The sequence below is a fragment of the Pimephales promelas genome, chromosome 25 (genome assembly GCF_988280905.1).
Source record: "Pimephales promelas chromosome 25, fPimPro1.hap1.1, whole genome shotgun sequence".
Taxonomy (NCBI): Eukaryota; Metazoa; Chordata; class Actinopteri; order Cypriniformes; family Leuciscidae; genus Pimephales; species Pimephales promelas.
The window spans coordinates 25,468,728-25,492,207 of NC_142793.1; the positions used below are offsets into that span (position 1 = coordinate 25,468,728).

The following is a 23,480-nucleotide window of genomic DNA, read 5'->3' on the forward strand; positions in this document are numbered from 1 at the left end:
ATAAAATTATAAAATAAAATATATTATAAAATATATATTTTTTTTTTAATTACAGTTATAAAATAATTTCTAAATCATGAAATTTATTTACTAAAAGCCATGATTTTGTCTTTTAAAATTATTTGTGATTAACATTGTGATTGGTACACTGTAAAAAATTATCGTGATTTTAACAATAAAAGACTGTAAAAATGCTACACTGTTAATTGGTTAACAGAACCTATATACGGTAAATAACTGTGATAGATCTTATGGTAAATTTTATGTAATTTTACTGTAAAATACTGTTAAATTTACAGCTTTTAAAGTGAAAATTAACAACTCATTGTATAATTTACAGTAAAAAAAATTGGCAAAAAATTATTTGCTGTGGAGTGACTTTATCGTGTCATACAATCAGCACTTTGCTCACAGCTGATTGGTCCAAAGAACATAACCTGCCCCGGACCAGGTCAGCCGTGGAGTGTGAGTTACTATGGCGATGAACACTGCTAAAAGCCAAACCACTTTCATGGTACCTAAAACCCAGGGTTGGCACAAACTAAACTGAAACATATCGGGCTAGCTACCTAAACCGGCTTCATGGTATACTAGGCCCCGGGTCTCCCTTGCAAAAGAGATTTTTAATCTCTCACCTGGTTAAATAAAGGATAAATAAAAAAATATTACGATGTGTTTTGGCCGATCGGACGGAGACACGTTCACGTTTACAGCTGGTGTCTCTTTTGTCCACTTTCAAAGACTTCTGTCCTGATTTCTTCGAGGGGAGGGACTATGGGTTGGGTTTTTCAGATCTCTTGATCTAATGGATGAAATAAGCTTGTGTAATTCACATCAGGAAAACACACAGAGAGCATCAGCTTTAGTTTCTGCTCTGACAGACACAAGACCAGCCGAACGCTGTGAGTGTGTGTTAGAGATCAGGAATGGAGAGAGAACATTGTGATTGGTACACTGTAAAAAAATGATCGTGATTTTAACAATAAAAGACTGTAAAAATGCTACAGTGAAAAACTGTTAAATGGTTAACAGAACCTTTCCTTACTATATACGGTAAATAACTGTGATAGATCTTATGGTAAATTTTATGTAATTTTACTGTAAAATACTGTTAAATTTACAGCGTTTAAAGTGAAAATTAACAACTCATTGTATAATTTACAGTGAAAAAACGTAAATTGACATTCCCACAATTCCCTGCATGCGTGACACTCCACACTAGATATTTTTTTGTTGAAATAACTTGTTTCTTCATAGTCTTTTTCTAATCAGTTAGGTACATTAGGGTTTTATGTGACATTTAATGTTGTTAAATTAATGTTTATTGCCTTTTTAAAATGTCATGTGTGTTACCATGATGGTGTTTAATGTTTGAGTAAACGACACTGTGCCGCTTCTATATGTTAATATTAAGTTTCTTGTGAAAGAGCAGCATGTGATGAGTTACCATCATGTGACTAACATCACTGCTGTGATTGATGGATGTCAGTATATTACAATGGTATAAAACAGATATTTACACTTCAAATGGATGATAAATTAACAGTATATCGGATAGTTAAATACGGTTTATTTCCGTAAATTTTAAGTTAAGCCTGTAAAACCTTATTACCGTAAATTCTTGCTACCGTATTTTATACGGTAAATTTCTGGCAACCACAGCTGCCGGTATTTCACCGTAAATTGAACACATTTTTATTATTTGCGTTTAAACCTCGTCTGGCTGGAGCTCTTCTCACACTGTAAAAAAAATATTGATGGTTTAACTTAAAAAAGTAAGTAACCTGGTTGCCTTAAAATTTTAAGTTCATTGAACTGGAAAAAGTGAGTTAATACAATGAAGGAGATTAATTTAACCATCAGAAACTCAAAATTATATGTTATCTGAACTAAATAAATTATTTAAGTTGATTTGACAAAAGAAAAAATATTGTGATTACTACACTATAAAAAAATATTGTTGGTTTAACTTAAAAAAGTAAGTAATCTGGGTTTCCTTAAAATTTTAAGTTGATTGAACTGGAAAAAGTGAGTTAATACAATGAAGGAGATTAATTTAACCATCAGAAACTCAAAATTATATGTTATCTGAACTAAATAAATTATTTAAGTTGATTTGACAAAAGAAAAAATATTGTGATTACTACACTATAAAAAAATATTGTTGGTTTAACTTAAAAAAAGTAAGTAACCTGGGTTGCCTTAAAATTTTAAGTTGATTAAACTGGAAAAAGTGAGTTAATACAATGAAGGAGATTAATTTAACCATCAGAAACTCAAAATAATAAGTTATCTCAACTAAATAAATTATTATAAAGTTGATTTGACAAAAGAAAATATGTTGTGATAACAAATCTTGAAAATATTTTTTACAGTGCATATTAGGTCAGCAGACGGAGAGGAGACGGTCTTTTGTGTCTGTTTGAACACATTCGACCACATGAGCGTTTACACTACGAAAGCAATCCGGTCTACTGTGTTTAACTAAAGTGGACAAGCTCAAAACATTTTACACCCCGTTTACTCTTGTATTTAGTGTCGTCCACTTAAAACCAGGTGTAAACAGGGCTAAAACACCCTCACATCTCTTATTTAATTGCAGTTGATATTACAGTTGATATAAAGGTGTAATGCATAACATTTGATCACAAACGGACAAACAATCCCGCCTCAGCATTGGTTGAGGCTGTGTTGGGCCGGCCGGGATGCTCAAACAAACAGAGCAATGTTTTGAAAGCACCACAGAGCCACAGTGTTTACACTTTTATGGCAAAATCAACCTAAAAATGGCTTACTTATAGTTGTCTATGCACATTAACATAGAAACACCACACACTTCACCTTTAAGAAAATCTCAGAATGCTTTCTAGATCTCAAACATTTTGAAAAGGGCGTTTTATGTTAAAATATGGTTAGAAGCCGCACAAACCGTATGAAATTTTCAGTTTTTACATATGCTGACAGAGGTTGTGTGATGGACAGACTAAACTGCGTGCTGAAAAGTAGGCTACTGGAGTCTCTCAGAGAGTTTAGTTTTAAGTGCATTTTACAGCATTGATTTCCTATGATTACCCCTGCCAATGCTACGTTTATCAAACAGATAATCATTATTTTGATCGCTGAAACCTAATAATGTTGACATTAGGCGTGCAAAATGTGACTGCAGATCGGTGTTCACGATGCATACGCGTTCTCATATTCCATCATTAAACAAAAATCTACAGTAAATACAATTCGAAAGATTGTTTGATTTGGAAAACCTACACACTTGGACAGTATACGTTTGAACATGTCATCACCCTGCTACGGTTTACACTGCATTCCTTTTTCAAAACCACTTTTATACACCCCGATGTTGATAATTGCCTAGTTTCTCTCAGATCCCTTTCCTGAGGGCACCACTGTTATGCTTTAAAAGACACTTTTATGTGGTGCTTGGCCGGAGGACTGTTTTCTGTATAAATGAAATACAATAAAGACAGAAAGGGTGTTTCTTAAGAGCTCAACATTTTCAAAGTTTCCCTCTCTGCTTTTCACTGGCAGAGCTCTCTTGGAAAAGCTCGAACTGTGAAGATTAAGCGTTCAAATCTGTGTGGTTTTGGGCACCGTTGCCATAATTCAGCAATATCCCAGAAACATAAGCGTGGGGCGAAATCACCAGCGATCCAGGGTGCCCGACCTAAACCACATCGAGCTGGAATCCAGGAAGACCAGACAGTGGTCACACCCGCACACAAGCTCATGTTCGTTATGCGCGTGGAGACCGTGAACCTGAGATGAGTGGGAAGGAGCCCGGATCTGTCCAAGAGATATTTGGACAAAGAATTAAAAAAAAAGATTGAAGAGAGCCACATTTAGTCTTTTTTTCCCCCTTTTGTTTAAAGTTTTACTCCGATCACCGATTCAGGGTGTGTTCACATTTGTAGTTCGCACCCCGAAAACATTTAATCCTGATCTGCTTAGCGTTCACATGACATTGGCATGACTCTAAACCTAAAGGCATAGGGATCTTCGCAACCTGATTGGTCGGCTTTTATGACGTATATTTTGCGACTGAACTTACCGAAAATCCAAAACAAAGCATTTATAGCAAAATGTTTTGGGTGGATATGGAATGTTTTCTATGGTTAGGAATGAAATTTTTCTTTTCTGAAAAAGATGTCTTTTTTTATTTTAATAGACAAAGTTTACCTCCAAATGTGGCCTTTGTTGTTAACCTCTGTTTGATTATGGGGAAATATCACATACACAAACAAAAATGGGCTAAAGGGAAACCAAATTTTTTTTTATTTCAGATAGAAATGAAAAATTATTGTGAGTTACTTCTTGGGTTAAAAAATAGTAAAGCAAAACGTACGAGGTCTTTATGTGAAGCTTTTATGTTATTTACTTCATGATCTCATACCGGTTTCTTTTTTTGTTTTTTTGTTTCTTTATTGTATTATTATTTTAATTTATGTTGTATTTTTTTGCTATTTACTGTAATGTATAATTATTTCAATTAAAAAAAAAACATCCAAAACAATGCACCACTTGTGGTAAAGTTTGTTTTTCGACAAGCAAAAATAATAAGGCTATAGTATACATTCCCTTTTTCCAAAAAGAGCTAGTCAGTAAACCTTGTGTCTTTTCCTATTGGTCAAGGTTTATAGGAAATGTTAATTGGAATAAGGTTTGGTTGTTACCTAAATAAGGTCATTTCATTTAAGATACTGCATAAATTTTACCCTGCTAAACATTTTCTATCCAAATTTATCAAAGACACAGATGTAAATTGTTCATTTTGTTTTTTGCAACCAGAAACTGTACCTCATATTTTTTTGGCACTGTCAATACACCAAAAGTTTGAGGTGGGAAGTTTCTAAATTTATAAATAACAAATTGGGATGTAATTTCTTTTGTTATACGAACATGTATATATTTGTTTGTTTGTTTGTTTTTCAATATGAAAAGAGCATGGAAAACGAAGCATATATTATTAATCTTTTGATTATTTTAGGTAAATTTCATATTCATCGGTGTAAATTTACTAATCAGAAACCTTTTTTTTCTGTGCTATCGACAGAATTAGAGAATTATATGGTTTCCATTAAGGACAGTACAAATAAAAAAGCTGTTAAAACCATGTATTTGTTGAATACTTTTCAGATTTTGTGAATGAAATGTCAAAGCCTTTTATTGTTTGTTTGGTCAATTTAGTATTGTTTTCATTCAATTTTTGAATTGTGTATTTGTGTATCTTTAACCCTGGCATTTTTTTTATTTTTTGTTCATGTTCTGTAATTGTTGTTCATGCAATAAAAAAAATAAATAAAAACATCCAAAACAATGCTGTGTTCTGGGATAAATGCACTCGTTGTATGTGCGTAGCTACATAGGATGGTATTATGGTATTAAAAAATGTCCTTTTTAGGGTCACATCTTGTTTTTTTTCTCTTTAGTCCGTGTTGCATTCATATTTCAGTCGATCCACACAAGAGTTTGTTTGGAAGTGGACCGAGACTCTGAATCTTTTCAGCGCCTCTGTCCTGATGCATCAGGGTTCAGATGGCAGGGTTCACACTTATTCAGAAGAACCGCACTAACAGAGCAATCAAACTAGGGTTTATTTTAATCCAACCAAAAATGCCAAGTGGGAACACACCCGTAATGTCAATTAAAAATGAAATGAACAAAAATATATGGTGATTTTATTCATTATGAAGTGATTGCATCTTTTAGAAGGCTTGGTCAGCTGAAAAGGAATATTATTTCTTTATGATATTAATGTGCAGTGTTCGCAGGAGCATGCATTATAAGAAAGCAAATCACTTTTTGATTTCATCTTGCCTTAAGATTTTAGACTTAACACTATTGCTGGCTTCACATGTGCATTTCATCTGTGTTTACCATACAGTGCTGTATACTTAGTACTTCTCCATGTGTGTCATACATACCACAAGACCAGATTTGTACCGGATTTGCTGCTAAATACGGTTCATTTGACCTTATGTGTCTGTCCTGTTACTGTAGAGCCTGGTCTAATAAGGCTTATGCTGCCATCTTTAGGTAGGATGCTATGCTGTAATTCCTCTATATTGAGTTAATCTTCCTACATAGAATGATTTAGTCTAACCATGTACGTTTTTAGTCTAACGTTTGAATGTTTTAAGGGAAAATGTAACAAACACAATGGTGTTCAGTTAAAATCATTAAAGATTTCTCAGAAAAACTACTAAAAGCCCTTTTTATAGCTAAAAGAGTATCAAACAGAGGAAGCAAAACACTTGTAGAAGCAAAACATTTAAGCAATTTATCATTTAGAAAATTTTCAGGTCTTAGAAGCACAATACTGTAGGTTTTATATGGTTTACACTCTTCCATGCTTACAAATGCCATAATTTTTTTTTGAACAGTAAATCTGAACCTAATGACCATATTCATGCGCCATGGTATTTTTTAAGATACCCCTCCCCCACTTTGTATTAGTCTTTTATTATGAAATACTACCCTGTCAAAATCCCCACCTACTTTTTCTGTTGAACTAAACTCGTAATAATGTTCCCGTCTTATTTTTTACATGCCTTTCAACCGAGTTAACACATTTTATTTTAAAGAAACCTGCTGTAAATTCAAGTGTATGTTGCAGACGGACACCATATGCTGCAGCTGTCGCTCTGTGTCGGCCTCTTTGTTTTGGACCAGCGTCTGTCACTCTTCCGCGCCGACCAATGAGAGAACGCTTTACTTAACCCATTCGACCAATGAGGGTTGAGCTTTGATCTAATGCGCCAGTTCCGAGACGCGCGCGCACGATAGCCGTCGAGCTATTTCTACTTTTACCCGCCTTCGCAAAACCGCTTATTTGCGCATTTTAGCAGTTTTGTCTTTATTTATCCACAAGATTCGATGTTCAAACTTCCAAAAAAATCATTTTTTGGATGTAACAGACAGCTGTGTTTGTCGTAAAACCCCAAGGAGGACATTCAAACGGAAGGCGCGAGCCGGTTTGACGGTTCTCAGCGCGAGGCATCTTTTACTTTCATTTATTCTCGTTCGGGGCTTACACAAGTTGCCACTGCACCTTTAAAACAGGAAAATAAGTAATTATACTTGCATTTTGTCAAAGTCAAACCCGTTTTTCATACTGTACTCTGGTAAAGATAAAAAGCATGGCGCAATTTCACGAGGATCCGGCGCTGCTCACTAAAGAGAAACTGAAGAGTGAGTTACTGGCCAATAATGTTCCTCTACCGAGCGCTGACAGCAAGAAAGACGTCTATGTTCAGCTGTATCTGAAGAACCTGACCGTGCTCAACAAGAAGAGCCTCTCTCCTCCCGCTCAGGACACTTTCTCCAGTGATGAGGAGATGACAGCGCCAGTGGTGTCCGACAGGAGCCGCTCGGGGAGGGTGAGAGTTCAAACATTAGTCTTATGACAATCAAAAGCATGCTTGTGCATAATTATGATGCTGGAGCAGATGGGAATCATTATATTTGAGACAATTATTATAATCCTATCTATAATTAAAATTATGATCATGCTAATAATTATGCTGGTTTTCACCATAAAATATTTTATTTGTCTCATTCAAATAACGTTATTTCACATATATTTGTAATTGCTTTTTGACCCAATAACCATTTCACAGTAGTCTACCAAAATAAAACATGTTAAAGGAGTAGTTCACTTAAAAAAAAAAAAAAAAAACTTTTGCTGATAATATACTCTACCCCCATGTCATCCAAGATGTCCATGTCTTTCTTTCTTCAGTCGAAAAGAAATTAAGGTTTTTGATGAAAACATTCCAGGATTTTCTCCATATAATGCACTTCAATGGGGACCAAACGGTTCAAGGTCCAAATGAAAGTTTCAGTGCAGCTTCAAAGGGCTTTAAACGACACCAGACGATGAATAAGGGTCTTCACACGAATCATGACTCGAAAAAAGATTCGTTTGTTTTGATGAACGAGTTCGAACAGGAGAGTCACGAACGCGCATCACAGAACAGAGCAAGGCGAGCATTTGAGCTTATAAATCCTAAACTTTTTTATTTATTTTTTTAAATGATAAGACCCTTATTCATCGTCTGGTGTCGTTTAAAGCCCTTTGAAGCTGCACTGAAACTCTCATTTGGACCTTGAACCGTTTGGACCCCATTGAAGTCCATTATATGGAGAAAATCCTGGAATGTTTTCATCAAAAACCTTAATTTCTTTTCGACTGAAGAAAGAAAGACATGGACATCTTGGATGACACGGGGGTGAGTAAATTATCAGCAAAAGTTTTTTTTAAAGTGAACTACTCCTTTAATAATAATTGTTATTTCATTTTCAATAATCGTATGATATTAATATTTTCCTTAACCTCCAGAAAGCCACAAGAAAGACAGACAGAGTTCGGGCTGAGGAGAACGACTCTTTGGGATTGACTGATGAAGAGTTGAAGGTTCAGCTTCTAAAGTATGGAGTCAATACAGGACCAATTGTTGGTTAGTATTAAGGTTTTCCACAGCCTCATCGTGTTTGTGAATAATCGCCCAATATGAATGTCCTATATACGTGTAGGTTTGCATTGTATTCTCATTTGTCTGGTTCTGCATCTCAGCAACTACACGTAAGGTGTACGAGAAGAAACTCCAGCAGTTCCTGGAGCATCCGCCGCTGGAGAATATCCTTCCTGAACCCGAGACCGCGATCCCAGAGGCCATCACCATCAAAGCAGACGGAAACCAGAACGGCAACACGCATTCAGCTGAAGATCAGTACAGCGACAAAGAAGAAGGTAAAGCAGGGATAATCGAGTCAAGTAGCCAAACATCCAGTCTGCATGCATTAAATAATTACTCTGAATCTGCCCACACCCTGTTCTGATTGGCTGGAATCTTATCGGGTCACGTCTGGTTAGGACACGGTGTAACACACTTTGAAGTCATTCAGAACACATAAGGCAGAAATATGCGTCTCGTTGCGTGACCAAAATGTGTTCGGCTCAAAATATCAAACATGTTTGATCTCATCAACTGGATTGAATCAGAGTCTGAACCTACAAATCTAGAGTCTGCTATTTTCAGTGAAATCTGTCAACTCTGACTGACCAAAATCTGCAGGCTGGCTTTGATATTCGCCAACTAGTGCATCCAACTGTATATCTGCCAAAAATATGGGCATATGCTGTGTTATAAGTCGTGAGCTTTAAGTCATCTATTAACCAGCTTAAATGATGTTGCTTGTCAAGGAGAGGTGTGCTGTTATTTATTTTACAAAGCACTTTATCAAACATAAACATTTAGTTGTGGCAATTGAACACTTAAAGTTAAATATTTATGGTCATATTAAGTCTTCTTTTCACCAATTTTGCTCTGCATTTGATTGTCAGAAATTGATCCTGTACCTGAGCCGGTTCCTGTAGTGACGAAGCCCGTCCGGAGCAGAGGAAAGACCCCGGTCACCACCAGGACCAGCAGCCGACAGCGCTCTAAAGTACAGCCTGCACTTGCACAGGAAAAATACAGTTAGCATCACCATAGGGTCATCAGGCCTCGGTTTATGGTGCAAAGTCTCTTACCATTAGAGTTTTCTTCTATTTAGCAGGTTGTGGAGGAGACGGCGTCGGCCACTGAGGAAGCGTCCGTGGACGGAGGAGATATACTGAAGGAAATCTTCCCCAATGAACCCGCTACACCAACCGGAATAATGTGAGTGTTTTTTATTCACAAATGTTTGTGAACTGAAACTGAAACATTTTATTTCATCTAGTTGCCAAGGCAACATTTCTTATTTTTATTTATTTTAAAAGGGATTTTTTTAAACACTTTATTATTTAGTATTGTTAAATAATACAATACTCAAGTAATATTAATTAACTACATGTACTTACCATAGAGTTACGCTTCGCTTAGGGTTGGGTTTAGTGTTGGTTACTTGTAATTAGAGCCAGACCGATATTATCGGCCGATATTAGGCATTTTCCAAACTATCGGTATCGGCAGTTATAATGACCGATAAATGAATATTTCAAAAATAAAATAAAAACGGACAAAACACGCTTGAACCATGTCATGATTGTTGGAGTTGTATAGTTTGTCCACCAGAGGGCACTCTACACCGTTCCTGTTGGCAACACTCGTTGAGTTGTTTACGAGACATACATTGCTTGAATACCAATTAAAAGAACATCCCCATCAGTTCTCTAAACTCAAATAAGCATGACAAAATTTGTGACTATCATGTCCAGCTTAAAAAAAATAAACAAAATATCGGCCGATATATCGGATTTTAAAACCCCAAAATATTTGTATCGGTATCGGCCTTCAAAATCCTTTATCGGTCAGGCTCTACTTGTAATTATGCTTATTTTACTGTTATTACTATAGTAATTACGTCACCTTAAAAATAAAATGTTAACAAAACTAAAACTGAATTGAAACTTAGTATTTAAAAAAAACTATATATATAAAAAAACAATCAAAAAAAGCCCAAAACTATTAAAAATGACATAAAAGCACAACAAAACTAACTAAATTAACTACAATTGACATTAATACAAAATATGACAATGAAAAACTGATATTAATAATCTATAATAGTATCTCATTGATACTAAAATAACACTGATACACATTGTCCAACTGTTTTATGATTTACCAAAAAATAAATGAATCTTTGTTTCTGTATACCCCTGACATGTTTGATTGTATGTGACGTGTTTATTTGTTTATTTATATGTATATAATTAATTGAACCCACATCTGTCCGATCAGGGCCACATGTCGGAGGCCGATCCACGGTGCGGCCGGGCGTCCGGTGAAGCCGCTGAACCTCTGGTCCGAGGAGTCGCTCCTTCAGCAGAACACTTACACCGCGACTAAATCCTCCGTCACAGACGTCCGCAGTGCAGCTCCCGCCGCTCGTCCCGCTCCTCGCCGCTGGTTCGCTGTCTGGCTGAAGCTTCTGGTGTTCATCGCACTGGCTGCGTCTCTGTACTACGCCTTCCAGAACGTCACCGCCGATCAGATCGACTCCTGCCAGCTCTATGTCCAGAACAATCTGATCACACCCATCATCAATTACATGAATCTGGATTACCAATCAGGAGGCGGCGACAGCAAGTGAGCGGCAGATCAAGCCGAGACGCTTCAGCATGCATTACCGTCAGACTGATTTTCTAGTCATTTAAGGAGCAACGCATCGGCAGGGTTTGGGGAGGGGGGGATTCTGGTAATTTCAGCTTGACCTAGCAGTCACATCTGAATAGACTCGTGTTTCAAGTAGTCTTTAAACTCTGTGTGTTTTAATCTTGCTTTGGGATTTTACGGTTTTTGTAGCATTCGAAGTGTAGTGTTCATTCACGATCGCTAGCAGTGAATCATTCGCCGTTCAGAATCACACATCGAGAGTTTCGGTTCGTTCAAGTGCCAAGACGCGGCCAACACAAGCATAATTCGGTTTCACACACACATCACGGTTCGAAGGGAAAGCCTCAAGCTAAAAAAAATCTACGTTTTCCTGAATAAACCTGGTGAGGTTTATTTTTAGCGTGACTGAATCTGTTGCTAATGAGACCAGAGTGAGAAAATTGTGTTCTTGCATAGTGGGGTGAATCTCACAAGGACATTTCTAGGTCATATTTCACCACAAATAAAAAAAGATATCGATATTCATGTTGCGAAATGAATGAAAAAACACTTCTTATTACCATTAGGTAAAAAAATTACAATTTGTGTTACTGTAATTGCGGAACATGAACATATTATAATATAATAATTTATGGGCACATAACTTTTTTTACTTATAATTGGCATGAATTGAATTCAGTTGAAGTACATCTACTGTGCGGTTACTTAAAATTAACATTTCATGCATTACATTTAGTTACATTATTATTATTTTCGACTTTACAGAAATGAAAATCGGGTGGAATGTGCTTGATTGAAAATATTTTGAATAATTGTTGCTTTTGTGGTGAAATATGACTTTGATATTCGGTATGTTTGACGGTTTTCGTGAGCTTCATCCCGTAGCTTTTGTTTAAATGACTTGTAGCACTGAAATGTTCAAGCTAATGGCACTACCAGCTCAGATAATGTCTGGTTTTAGAACTAGACCTTTTAGATTGATATTTGTTTTTTATCCAGAGCTTGAAAGAAAATGTGATCTTATATGAAAGTCTTGTGTAGTAAATAACGCTTCATTTCTGGTAAGAGGCCGTTTTATTTTTTTTATAGGTAATGGTGGTTTGTTAAATGTGTTTGTGATGTTTTCATAATGTGATGTGGCACTGTAGCCGATATTAAAACCCATAATGAGTCCGCCGACACTTGCCTGCTATTGACTGTAATCAGACGTCTGTGATTCATCTAAACTGAATTCATTTCTTAACTGTGATTTTTAAAAACAAAGTACTAAGTATAAATTCATTTCATTCGAAACAATAGGCTACATTTGTGATGCATCTTAATTTGCAGGGGTTTGTTTTTATATTTTGCTACTCAATTTAATCACGTTTTAACTGCAATATTTTTCTAACGTCTTCTCTAAAGTTAAAAACTTTTTTTAAAATGCAGTGGGTTACTTTTAAATAAATGTACATATACCGACTCCACTAACCATTGACTAACATCTTAGTTTTGTACTGCTGTGTCAAATGCAGTGAATGGTATACAAGTCCAATTTGCACTTTGTATTTAGGCAGCTATTTGTGGAAAACTGGGCATATGGAATGATTTGAATATTTATCCTTGATTCAATACAAATCTGTTGTGAAATAAAAGGAAACCATTGAGATCCCAGAGGTGACCCTTCATTGTGTATTTACAGCAAGGTCAGTTCAGTGACTGACACACACACACACACACATGACATGCCAACAATAGTATTCAGGAATGTTTCCATTTTTACAGGAGATTTGACCTTTTTCATCATTGCACACAGGAACTAGCAAACCTTTATAATCGATCATTTTTCTTATATACATGTTCAAAATATATTTTGCTGCTGTACAAGAAGAATGTACATAAATATGTCTCGCACACAGTAGAAAGACATCAGACGGTGACTTTGAGATGAAAGGAATCTCTTGCGTAAGGAAAGCCCCGCCCCTCTTTTTTGACCTGTCTGGTCGTGCGAATCTACTATGGCGAAGGCTTGGCTCATGAATATTAATTACGTAATGTGACGTTATCCGGTTGGCCTGTCTGATTGGCGGTCTGATTTTGGTGTTTCATTAGCGGGGAAAAAAGATTTAAAAAGGCCATAGACTACTCAAAACAAAAAGTAAAATGTAAAGGAAAATTAATTGTATTTTATCATATCCTACACAGTACGCAGACTATATAGTAAATTAAAAACAAAATAATTTGAATGAATGTAAAATGATTTTCTTTTATCACTGGCATTGCTCCTAGCTCATTGTTTACTAATATTGCTATGTACAAATATTGATACGTACAAAAAATATGAATAATCACTAGTCAAGACTTCCCCATAGTGGGGTTTGTAAAGTAGTAGGCGTGGCTTGCAGTGACGCATCACTTCCGTTTTCCGCTTCAGTCTTTCGCCGCTCTCACTCACCGCTCGGTCTCTATGCGCACCGGTAGAGGAGAGGACGGAGGCGCCATTTTGCGACAACTTCACTAAAGTAAGAGTTTTTCCCACTTAACAACACATTTTTCTTGGTTTTCACACACATATTAAACCGTCGTCTCACACTTTCTTCAGATACATACTTCGTAACGTGTTAAATGATTTAGTTTAGTGTTATTCTCATCTCAACGTCTTCCTCAAGAGCGCAGGGCCGTTGACCTCTCCATAGAACCACATGATGAGAGGACAAATGATGACTCGTTTAATGGACACATTAGCTGTGTTCACTGCCTAACCAATGTTTGTTCTTTATTCAGGTCCACCATCAGACATGTATCCGACCTCACTAACCCAACTGGCCCGGGGGAACCCCTTCAGCGCCCCGTTGTTCACACTGCAGAAAACCGCCGAGCCCGAAACCGACAGTCCCGTACAGAAGCGCAGGCTCGCGGCAGCCGCAGTGGCCGGTAAGACCCTCGGAGAGCACAAAAAAACTATTTTTAATTCTTAAAATTGTTTTTAAATGGGTCCAAGGGGGGTTGAAGTATGATAGACCGCATAACCCATCATACTTCTCTGTTTATTATTGTATTAATGCTTGAAATGGATCAGAATGGGAAATATGAACGTTGAATAAAAGGTTAGAATACTAAAGTTAGTTAGCACTGTGATGACTAACTTAGATCCAGCTGTAGTTTAGAATTTAGATTATTAGGAAGTTCCCTTTAAATGCTTTAGTTACTGCATTTGTAGATTGTGTAGTTTATTTAGTGTGACTCAAAGTTGCAGCTTGCTGTGTGTTTCTGGCCTTGTTGCGTTCATGGAGGGCAATGAAGGACAAAGATGGAGAACGCGTATCAAAGCTTTCGGAGGACGTTTTTACATTTTAATGAGTCGGGTTGATATGACAAATGTTAAAATGGTATTGAGCCGGTCACTGGACATGATGTTCTTTAGTTAAAGCGTCCTATTCTGCACATGACCTGTGTGTGTACCGCTATTATCAATGACGGGCGATCTGATTGGCTCCAGCTCTCAGCAAGGCGCGTTCTGATTGGCCTTCACTCTGAGGAACACGTCCAAGTCCGGGATCGTGTATCGTTTAGTATCTTGCCCATAATTTGAGTTTGTAGGTTAGTGTAGTTTTGTATTCCAGTGTGAACGCTAAGTTGTTGGCCGAACCGAATTACAGTGTAAACACCCTAAAAGATTAAAACCCCCTTGGCATAGGCTAGCTCAGGGTTTGGTCCTAGTGCAGGATTTAGTTCAAACCCTAATCAAACACACCTGAACTAGCTAATCAATGTCTTCAGGATTGCTATAGGCAGGAGAGGTTTTTTTTCACTGTTGGAGCCAAACTCTGCAGGACAGCGGCTCTCTAGGCCTACCTCAGGGCTAGCTCATGTCACTTGGTCTGATAGCAGGTGAAAGGTAACGCTTTAAAGTCCAGCGTGGCGGTTTTCCACTAACCCCCAAACAAACGTCTCAGACTTTGTGTAGATGAATGTGATCCCGTGTTTCTCCTCAGAGGAAGACAGCTGTGAGTTCGGCTCACAGAAATACTTTGTCCTCTGTGGCTTCGGAGGAATCCTCAGCTGTGGCACCACACACACGGCTGTAGTGCCCCTCGACCTGGTCAAGTGCCGAATGCAGGTCCGTGTGTGTTAGCCGGAGTCGCCCGAGTGTGTCCATGTGACCCCAATGCAACCCTTCATCAGCATGTTAAGTGTTGTGACGCATGAGCATGTGTGTGTGTGTGTTGTTCCCCCACGTCACAGAGACGGGCGATAGCTGCGAGTTCGGCTCGTCGAAATACTACGCCCTCTGCGGGTTTGGGGGCATCTTGAGCTGTGGTATTACACACACGGCTGTCGTGCCCCTCGACTTGGTGAAGTGCCGTCTCCAGGTCTGTACTCACCTCCATCCCCTTCATCAAATGAATGAGATGGCATCCGTGGCGAAGGGGTCACTAACACTTTTGACGTGATTTGGTTAACCAGCTAACAAAATCGTATTATTTGTGATTGAGATTTTTTTTAATTGGATGTGCAATATCATTCTGCAGAAACGGTTTAAAATATGATATGAAAGACGCCATGTTTTCTTATACTATGCATGGGTGCGTTTCCCAAAACCTTAGTTGCTAACTTAGCATGCAACTTTGTTGCAGTGTTAATTTTGTCAGCAAATTTTGATTTAGTCTTAGTCTTTTGAATAAAATGCCATTTAGTTTTAGTCTTATTTTAGTCATCTGAATTGTTTTAGTTGACGAAATTCAATATGATTTTAGTTGACTAAATCTGCAGTAAATTTACTCGACTAAAATATAATGGGTTTAGTTAAATTGTAATGCATTAATTTAGAAATGATCAAAAATGTACGAACCCATATACTCCTGAAGAAAACATCTATTAACCTGTTAATATGAATGATTTAAAAGTTTGAACATGCAATACAGATTTAACTTTAACTAAAATATCTTGAAAAGAAATAAAACCACTTTTCCTTTTGTGTTTTCAATGAATGATTTATGCATTCTTTATAACTACTTGCATACATCATTCTTTTTTCTTTCAGACAGACATATTTATTTGTATTAATGAAATGTAATTAATCCTTATTATATAAAGCTATTAACAAACGGTGAATGCTTTTCTCTTTTTCTTTTGTTGCTTGATCAATATTAAGGACACGGATCGAGATCGCATTTTCGAGACTCACATTTTCGTCTAGTTTTTATTCGTTGACGAAAATGTCTATAGATTTTCGTCGTAGTTTTTGTCATTCAAAACTATTTTTTATTTAGTTATCGTCTCGTTTTCGTCTGTGAAAAAATGTCGTTGACGAATGATTTTCGTCAACGAATTTAACACTGCTTTGTTGGTCACAGCAGGTTAGCAACTATGTTTTTTCGGAAACACACCCCAGGATGTTCAATCCGCTCTTTTCCATGAAATATATGGAAAACTTATGATCTTTTGAATTTCATGGGGGAAAAAATGCCATTTTGGAACAAAATTACCATTTCTAAGTTATCTATTTCTCTAAATTGATCTGTGACGCTCTGCCACTGATGTTATCCAAGTAACATTTTGGTTTATTTTTTGATTTATGAATCTTGTTCCAGCATGTAAATACCATTTTTGAAGTGAAACCATTAACTGTGTTCCTTCATAACCAGCCGGTTCCTGGTGAAGTTCCTGTGTTGGTGTTTCTGACTCTTATTGTAATAACACCGAATGCCTCGTTTAGGTGGATCCTGCTAAATACAAGAGCATCTTCAATGGGTTCTCCGTCACCATCAGAGAGGACGGCATGCGTGGGTTGGCCAAGGGTTGGGCGCCCACCTTCATCGGATACTCCATGCAGGGGCTCTGCAAGTTCGGCTTTTACGAGGTGTTCAAGATCTGGTACGGTGACCTGCTAGGAGAGGTGAGATGGATTATGAAAACGCATGTATAGATCATGCTGTCAGTGTTACATCAAAGGCTATATTCCCAGAAACCCATTCCTCCATTGAGAAAATATGAATGAATCGATGAATTACTCTAAGATGTTCAGCTATCTTAAGGGTGAACAAAGCTTCAGTGGGGTCGTGGTGTGTTGTGTTGGTAAAAAAAAAAAAACAACAGCAGCTTTTTACCAACATTTTGGCCTTGGATCAATAAATAAATACATTTTAAATCTATGAACCATTTAAAAATGATTAACTAAAATTCTGACAAATTATTTGTAATTTTATTTAGGGGAAGGGTTTTGGCTTTTAAGGTTAGGCGATAATTTTGAGTGTTTTTGTAATTGTTGAAAAACTAAAATGAATTAGTTTAAAAATTAAGTAATTAATTGCATCGCCCAAGTTTGTATTCATTTGAAATATTTGTTTAGATGGCTAATAAGTGTTTTAGGGATGGGCAACGATTAATCGCGATTAATCGCATCCAAAATGAAAGTTTGTGTTTGCATAATATATGTGTGTGTGGTGTGTATAATTAATTTGTATATATAAATACCCACACATGCATGTATATATTTAAGAAATATGTGCATGTATATATTTTATGTATATTTATTCACAATTAATATTATATATAAATATTTGATATATTAATAACACATTTTTCATAAATATATACATGCATGTGTGGGTATTTATATATACAAATTAATTATACACACTGCACACGCATATATTATGTAAACACAAATTTTTATTTTGGATGCGATTAATCGTTGCCCATCCCTATAGTAAATTACCTTTTATGAATTTGAACCTATATTCCATGTAGCCATTCTCAAAATTAAGCATGGCAATAACCAAATGAACATTTTAGAAGCTGTGGCTGGGTTAAAAATATTGATTTCTCGTTTTCAGTCGATGAATGAACAAAGCTTTGTTACTTCTGATATGAAACAGTCTCGGCTTTCAAATTCTCTCAATTTTATCATGAAATTCAATCAATATAGCGTCAGTGTTAGTCAGCTAGAAAAGCATTTTGCATGATAAATGCACTATTGCATATTCATTTTATTCTTATTTTACCAGTCTTTTGTTTAAATTAGGGCTGGACAATGATTAATCGCATCCAAAATAAGAGTGCGTTTACATAATATATGTCTGTGTGCGGTGTAATTATTTTGAATATAAAAATTCACACATGCATGTATATATTTAAGAACAATTTGTTATTAATATATAAAATATTAAGATTTATATTTAATATAAATTTTGTATAAATGTATATACGTGCAAATATTTCTTAAATACATGCATGCGTGTGTGTGTTTATATATATACAAAATAAGTACACGCACATTATGTAAGCTCAAGGCAAGTTTATTTATATAGCACATTTCATACACAGTGGCAATTCAAAGTGCTTTACATGGAAGAAATTAAAATAATCAAAAGAAATCAGAATAATTAAAACAGTTTAGAATAAAAAAAATCATTATAATAAAAATAAAATACAGTAAATAATAAAATAAAATACAGTAAATAATTGAAACAATTTAGAAGTACAATAACAGTAGGACGAACAGTGGCTCATTCAGTAAATGCCATCAATATAAATAAAAACAGTTAAGAGTAAAAATAAAATAAAGTAATACCCCTATCTGAGATAGAAATCAGTTAATTTTTAAGTTGGTATATATGAAGAGTTCAGATGCAAAAGCCTCTAAATGCCATTTGAAATTTTCTTCTTTAATGAATAATGATGATTTTTTTATCAAGCTTGTATATTTAAGTTCAGTAATTTCACTTAAATAACAATTAATAGGTTATTATCATTGCCATTTAAGTGAAATTACTGAACTTAAATATACAAGTTTGATAAAAATCATCATTAAAGAAGAAAATTTCAAATGGCACTAAGAGGCTTTTGCATCTTCATGTACTGCACCTGATACGTACCACAGTTATCCGTTATTGAATTGAATCGTGAGATTATAAAGTGTGTTAGCCGATGCTCATGTGTTCCTCCGGTCCTCTCGCAGGAAAACTCGTACTTGTGGAGAACCTCGCTGTATCTGGCTGCTTCTGCCAGCGCTGAGTTCTTCGCAGATATGGCTCTGGCCCCTATGGAGGCGTGTAAAGTGCGTATCCAGACTCAGCCTGGCTATGCCAACACCCTGAGGGAATGTGCCCCCAAGATGTACGCCGAGGAAGGGCTCTGGGCGTGAGTATCCCACACTATAAACCCGCTCAACACGCTCCTTAGATCCACCTCTGGGGAGTTTCCCCGGTCCGGTTCTGCTCTCTCTCTCTCTGGGATCAGCAGGATCGGGCCGGCGGCTCCCGGCAGCTTTACCGCTGTACAGTTGGAGGTGCTTGAGTCATTGGCGTGTGAGATCAGTCTACCTGCTTACCCAGCATCCTCTCTGCCCTGAACCTACTCAGGAAAACACCAGGGCAGAACCGCTGGAGAGCAGACAAACTCTTTAAATAACCCAGCAAGCCCATTCGTTGGCTCTTCGGGGAGGTAATGAGTGGTGTGAATGTTCTGGCAGGTTCTACAAAGGTGTGGTTCCTCTGTGGATGAGGCAGATCCCGTACACCATGATGAAGTTCGCCTGCTTCGAGCGCACCGTCGAGCTGCTCTACAAGTACGTGGTGCCCAAACCCCGCAGCGAGTGCTCCAAAGGCGAACAACTGATCGTCACGTTCACGGCCGGGTACATCGGTAAGGATTGATAACACTTTACAATGAGCAAAACATTTGTTAGATTGTTTATTAAAGCTGTTAAATCTATTAAATGATAGTAACAGATGCAACTTTTGATTTTTAATAATGTATTCGTAAATGTTGAAAAATATTAGCTAGTTATGTTAACAAAGGGAACCGTATTGTAAATGGTTTACCATTTTAAATTTGCTCATTTTATCATTATTTACATTTTAAATAAATATTCTTCTAAATTATCATTTGAAGTATATATTATAATTGATGTATATGATTTATTACTGGGTTTTTTTTTTTTTTTAAATTTTAATTTATTATACATTTTATTATTGTAAATTTATTTTATTCTGTTTGATACTAGGGCTGTGCAAAAATTAATTGCGATTAATCGCATCCAAAATAAAAGTCTGTGTTTACATAATATATTTGTGTGTGCTGTATGTAATTATTTTGTGTATATAAATACCTATGCATGCATGTATATATTTAAGAATTATTTGTGCTTAAATTCTGTATATGTATATATATATAAATACATGATCTATATTATATAAATATGTTATATATGAATAACACATTTTCTTAAATACATACATGCATGTGTGTGTGTTTATATATATATATATATATATATATACAAAATAATTATATACAGCACACACAAATATATTATGTAAACACAGACTTTTATTTTGGATGCGATAAATTGCAATTAATTTTTGCACAGCCCTATTTAATACTAAATTTGTTCATTTTTATGCTATATTATATGTCCTTAATGTCTATTAATTTCTATAATAATCTAATTCTTTGTAATTTCATGAAACCCATTTCATTCTAGTTTTATATTAATTTTATTCTATTGCCTTAATTTGTATTTCTATTATTTTTTTTCTATTAAATTACTTTAATAATATTTTATTATTTTTTTTATTTAATAATTGTAGTTTTTATTATTATTATTCTAATACCCATATTAATTTGTATATTTCCATTAATTTCTTATTAATGTAAATGTATTAAAGCAAAAAATATTAAAGCACATTTAAGAAGTTAACTGTGCATTATTAATGCAGCTGAGAGATGTGTAAATGCAGACGTGACTCATGTTCCTCTTGTGTCCTGTAGCTGGTGTGTTCTGTGCTATCGTGTCTCACCCCGCTGACTCGGTCGTGTCCGTGTTGAACAAAGAGAAGGGAAGCACAGCCGCTCAAGTGCTCAAGAAGCTGGGCCCTAAAGGTGAGACTCTTCTCAATCCGTTGTGTTTTACACATTTTCTTTCTTGTACAACCTGGAGTGTGTTTCCCGAACATGCCGTAACTCGCTGCTTTAGATGAAGAAATCAACTAGTGCGTCCCGAAACCATATTGTCGTGGCAAACTGGTCCTTTAACCATGTTGGTTAATGATGTCACACAGGTGTTGGAGTAATAACTACTTGTAATGAAACCGTTTGAGATTGAATTAATGAAATGTTTTGTTATAAATTACAGACATGAGATCTGAGGAATATTTCAAATTTTTCTCAGTTATTTTGCTTTATTTACAGATTCAATCATAGACTCGTTCTTAGGGCTGGGTAATAAATATAGATTTCTCGATATTAATCGATTCTCATTTTTACGAACCGATATCGATTCTTGAATCGATTAGTCATCCTGTTTCATTTGAATGAATGGGACATTGTATCGCGGCTGCGCGCATCCAAAAAATCGCAATAATCTTTGTCCTTTGTTACTATTGATATGAAACAAAGTCTCAATTTTCAAATTACGTCCATTTTCTTTAGAAATTCAAAAACATAAATAGTGTTTTGTCGCTGTGGCGTGAGATCAAGAGAAGCAGCAGCGCTGATCTCTCTTCCGGCTTAATAATACCAGTCACAGCGCCAAATAAACATGAAAGTGTGTTAAAGATAGAGGACAACTTATTGAAATCCGGATCATGTCACATTGATTCACTCAATCAGCGTTTTAACCGTGGAAAGACGTCAGTTAAACAGCTTGTAATCAATGTATCGTCATATTTACCTCAGAAAACCCACATAAACTCGTTAGTCAGCTAGAAAAAATAACTCTAGAGAGGAGCATTTTGCTAAATATATACACCATATTACATGTGCATTATAATCTTAATGTTCTTCAATATTTAATGCATATTTGAATAAATCTGGCAAGTTCAGCATTTAAATGTTTATATTTCATATAATCTTCTTATTATAAAAATAAATAAAAGTGTAATTTAAGTGTTTGTATAGCTACAAAACAGTTAATTATTACCTTCATATTAGGCTAATGAAGCTACAACTAGACTCCCATAGTTTACAGCATTAGTTAAGAGATTTGATTCCCTTGAGAAAATTTGCCATTTATTGTAACTGATATCCACAATAATCTATTGAATCGAATCGAATTGCAAGCTTGTGAATCGAAATCGAATTGTGAAATTGGTCTCAATACCCAGCCCTAGTTCTTACGCACTAGAGCTCGTTCACACACGCGCACTCTTCAAAACACGTTTGTATGTATCCTAAATAAAAGATATAGATTGTACTGAACGTCAGCTTGCTTGTTTTGCTCAAGATAAGCATTTGAGTCCTCATATCATGCGAACACAACTTTTCGATTGCGAATGTTTGTTGAAACGATGTTTCCAGGAAACCCCGACCCGTTGAACTATTCTGAAAACGACGGGACTTGAGACTGTAGTTGCGATGCTTTCAGGAAACACACCCCAGATCAACACGCTCCTTAGATCCACCTCTGGGGAGTTTCCCCGGTCCGGTTCTGCTCTCTCTCTCTCTGGGATCAGCAGGATCGGGCCGGCGGCTCCCGGCAGCTTTACCGCTGTACAGTTGGAGGTGCTTGAGTCATTGGCGTGTGAGATCAGTCTACCTGCTTACCCAGCATCCTCTCTGCCCTGAACCGTCTCAGGAAAACACCAGGGCAGAACCGCTGGAGAGCAGACAAACTCTTCAAATCAAGCAATTCCAACATCGCATTACCAAACTGACTTTTAAATTCTCATCCGCTTGTGTGTGTTGTTTTTCAGGTGTGTGGAAGGGTCTGGTGGCCCGTATCATCATGATCGGTACCCTGACGGCCCTGCAGTGGTTCATCTATGACTCCGTCAAGGTCTACTTCCGCCTGCCCCGCCCTCCTCCCCCCGAGATGCCCGAGTCCCTGAAGAAGAAGCTCGGACTCACAGAGTAGACAGAGATCCCGCACACCTTCCCCTCCGACAGCTGCACACCTCCTGTTTTCTATATTTAAGCCTGTCCTGAGCCCCACTCACCCCAACATCACAATCAAGGGGAGACGCTCTCCTCCACGGCAGTTCCGTGTCTAAATAGTCTATATAAAAATGGTTGCGACCTGAATGAATGCCGTCTGGTTTTAACCTCTGACATTTGTAATGTCAGTAGTACAATAAAGAGCTACCTGGATATTATACACATGAAGTGCTGTCTCCCTTTGTTTCACGTTATGTTCAATCAATAAATTTGAGTTGTCGTTAGTTTCTCTGAGGATTGTTTTTCTAATTCTTTGTGGTTGCACATTTAGTGTTTTTGCTGTTATTTGTAATTGTAAGATGTCATGGTGTTACAGTAACTCAGCACACATGCTGCAGTAACTGTCTACGGCCGGTAGGGGCGCTGTGGTTTAGTTGTGCACTAAAAGGGTTGCATTATACTGTAAGAGTGGTGTCAGTCATTTTAGCTGTAGAAAATCATTCA

The 23,480-nt window shown here is 36.6% G+C and overlaps 2 protein-coding genes and 2 non-coding genes across 8 annotated transcripts; all 4 read left to right on the plus strand.

The window, feature by feature from the left end:
* Positions 1 to 6,747: 6,747 nt before the first annotated feature.
* On the plus strand, positions 6,748 to 12,770 carry tmpob (thymopoietin b). Of its 4 annotated transcripts, none has more exons than XM_089127626.1 (6): positions 6,748 to 7,391; positions 8,354 to 8,471; positions 8,588 to 8,759; positions 9,357 to 9,462; positions 9,574 to 9,677; positions 10,743 to 12,770. In XM_089127626.1, exons 1-6 carry the CDS (start codon positions 7,152 to 7,154, stop codon positions 11,092 to 11,094), a joined length of 1,092 nt encoding a protein of 363 aa, XP_088983752.1. In that variant the 5' UTR covers positions 6,748 to 7,151; the 3' UTR covers positions 11,095 to 12,770. The 4 variants fall into 4 exon arrangements, with proteins under 4 accessions (XP_088983752.1, XP_039518203.1, XP_039518205.1 ...); XM_039662269.2 differs by having other exon boundaries at positions 6,749 to 7,391; positions 8,588 to 8,764; positions 9,359 to 9,462; positions 9,571 to 9,677; XM_039662271.2 differs by having other exon boundaries at positions 6,749 to 7,391; positions 8,588 to 8,764; positions 9,359 to 9,462.
* Positions 12,771 to 13,478: 708 nt separating this feature from the next.
* slc25a3b (solute carrier family 25 member 3b) lies at positions 13,479 to 23,260 on the plus strand. Of its 2 annotated transcripts, none has more exons than XM_039662015.2 (8): positions 13,479 to 13,618; positions 13,881 to 14,030; positions 15,092 to 15,216; positions 16,816 to 16,995; positions 19,060 to 19,241; positions 19,573 to 19,745; positions 20,874 to 20,984; positions 22,796 to 23,260. In XM_039662015.2, the coding sequence occupies exons 2-8, from the start codon at positions 13,895 to 13,897 to the stop codon at positions 22,954 to 22,956; spliced, it is 1,068 nt and encodes a 355-aa protein (XP_039517949.1). In that variant the 5' UTR covers positions 13,479 to 13,618; positions 13,881 to 13,894; the 3' UTR covers positions 22,957 to 23,260. The 2 variants fall into 2 exon arrangements, with proteins under 2 accessions (XP_039517949.1, XP_039517948.1); XM_039662014.2 differs by lacking the exon at positions 15,092 to 15,216 and adding an exon at positions 15,342 to 15,469.
* LOC120472504 (small nucleolar RNA SNORA53) lies at positions 19,270 to 19,499 on the plus strand. Its single transcript, XR_005621050.2, has one exon. It is a non-coding gene; the product is annotated as a small nucleolar RNA SNORA53 (small nucleolar RNA).
* On the plus strand, positions 22,485 to 22,714 carry LOC120472505 (small nucleolar RNA SNORA53). The gene has a single exon (XR_005621051.2). It is a non-coding gene; the product is annotated as a small nucleolar RNA SNORA53 (small nucleolar RNA).
* Positions 23,261 to 23,480: the final 220 nt, after the last annotated feature.

Coding starts and splice junctions, on each gene's coding strand:
- tmpob (XM_039662269.2), top strand. CDS start 7,152: ATGGCGCAATTTCACGAGGATCCGGCGCTGCTCACTAAAGAGAAACTG. Junction 9,463..9,570: donor GCAGCCGACAGCGCTCTAAA/GTACAGCCTGCA, acceptor TCTTCTATTTAG/CAGGTTGTGGAGGAGACGGC. Junction 9,678..10,742: donor GCTACACCAACCGGAATAAT/GTGAGTGTTTTT, acceptor CTGTCCGATCAG/GGCCACATGTCGGAGGCCGA.
- slc25a3b (XM_039662014.2), top strand. CDS start 13,895: ATGTATCCGACCTCACTAACCCAACTGGCCCGGGGGAACCCCTTCAGC. Junction 14,031..15,341: donor CGCGGCAGCCGCAGTGGCCG/GTAAGACCCTCG, acceptor CCCACGTCACAG/AGACGGGCGATAGCTGCGAG. Junction 16,996..19,059: donor ACGGTGACCTGCTAGGAGAG/GTGAGATGGATT, acceptor GTCCTCTCGCAG/GAAAACTCGTACTTGTGGAG.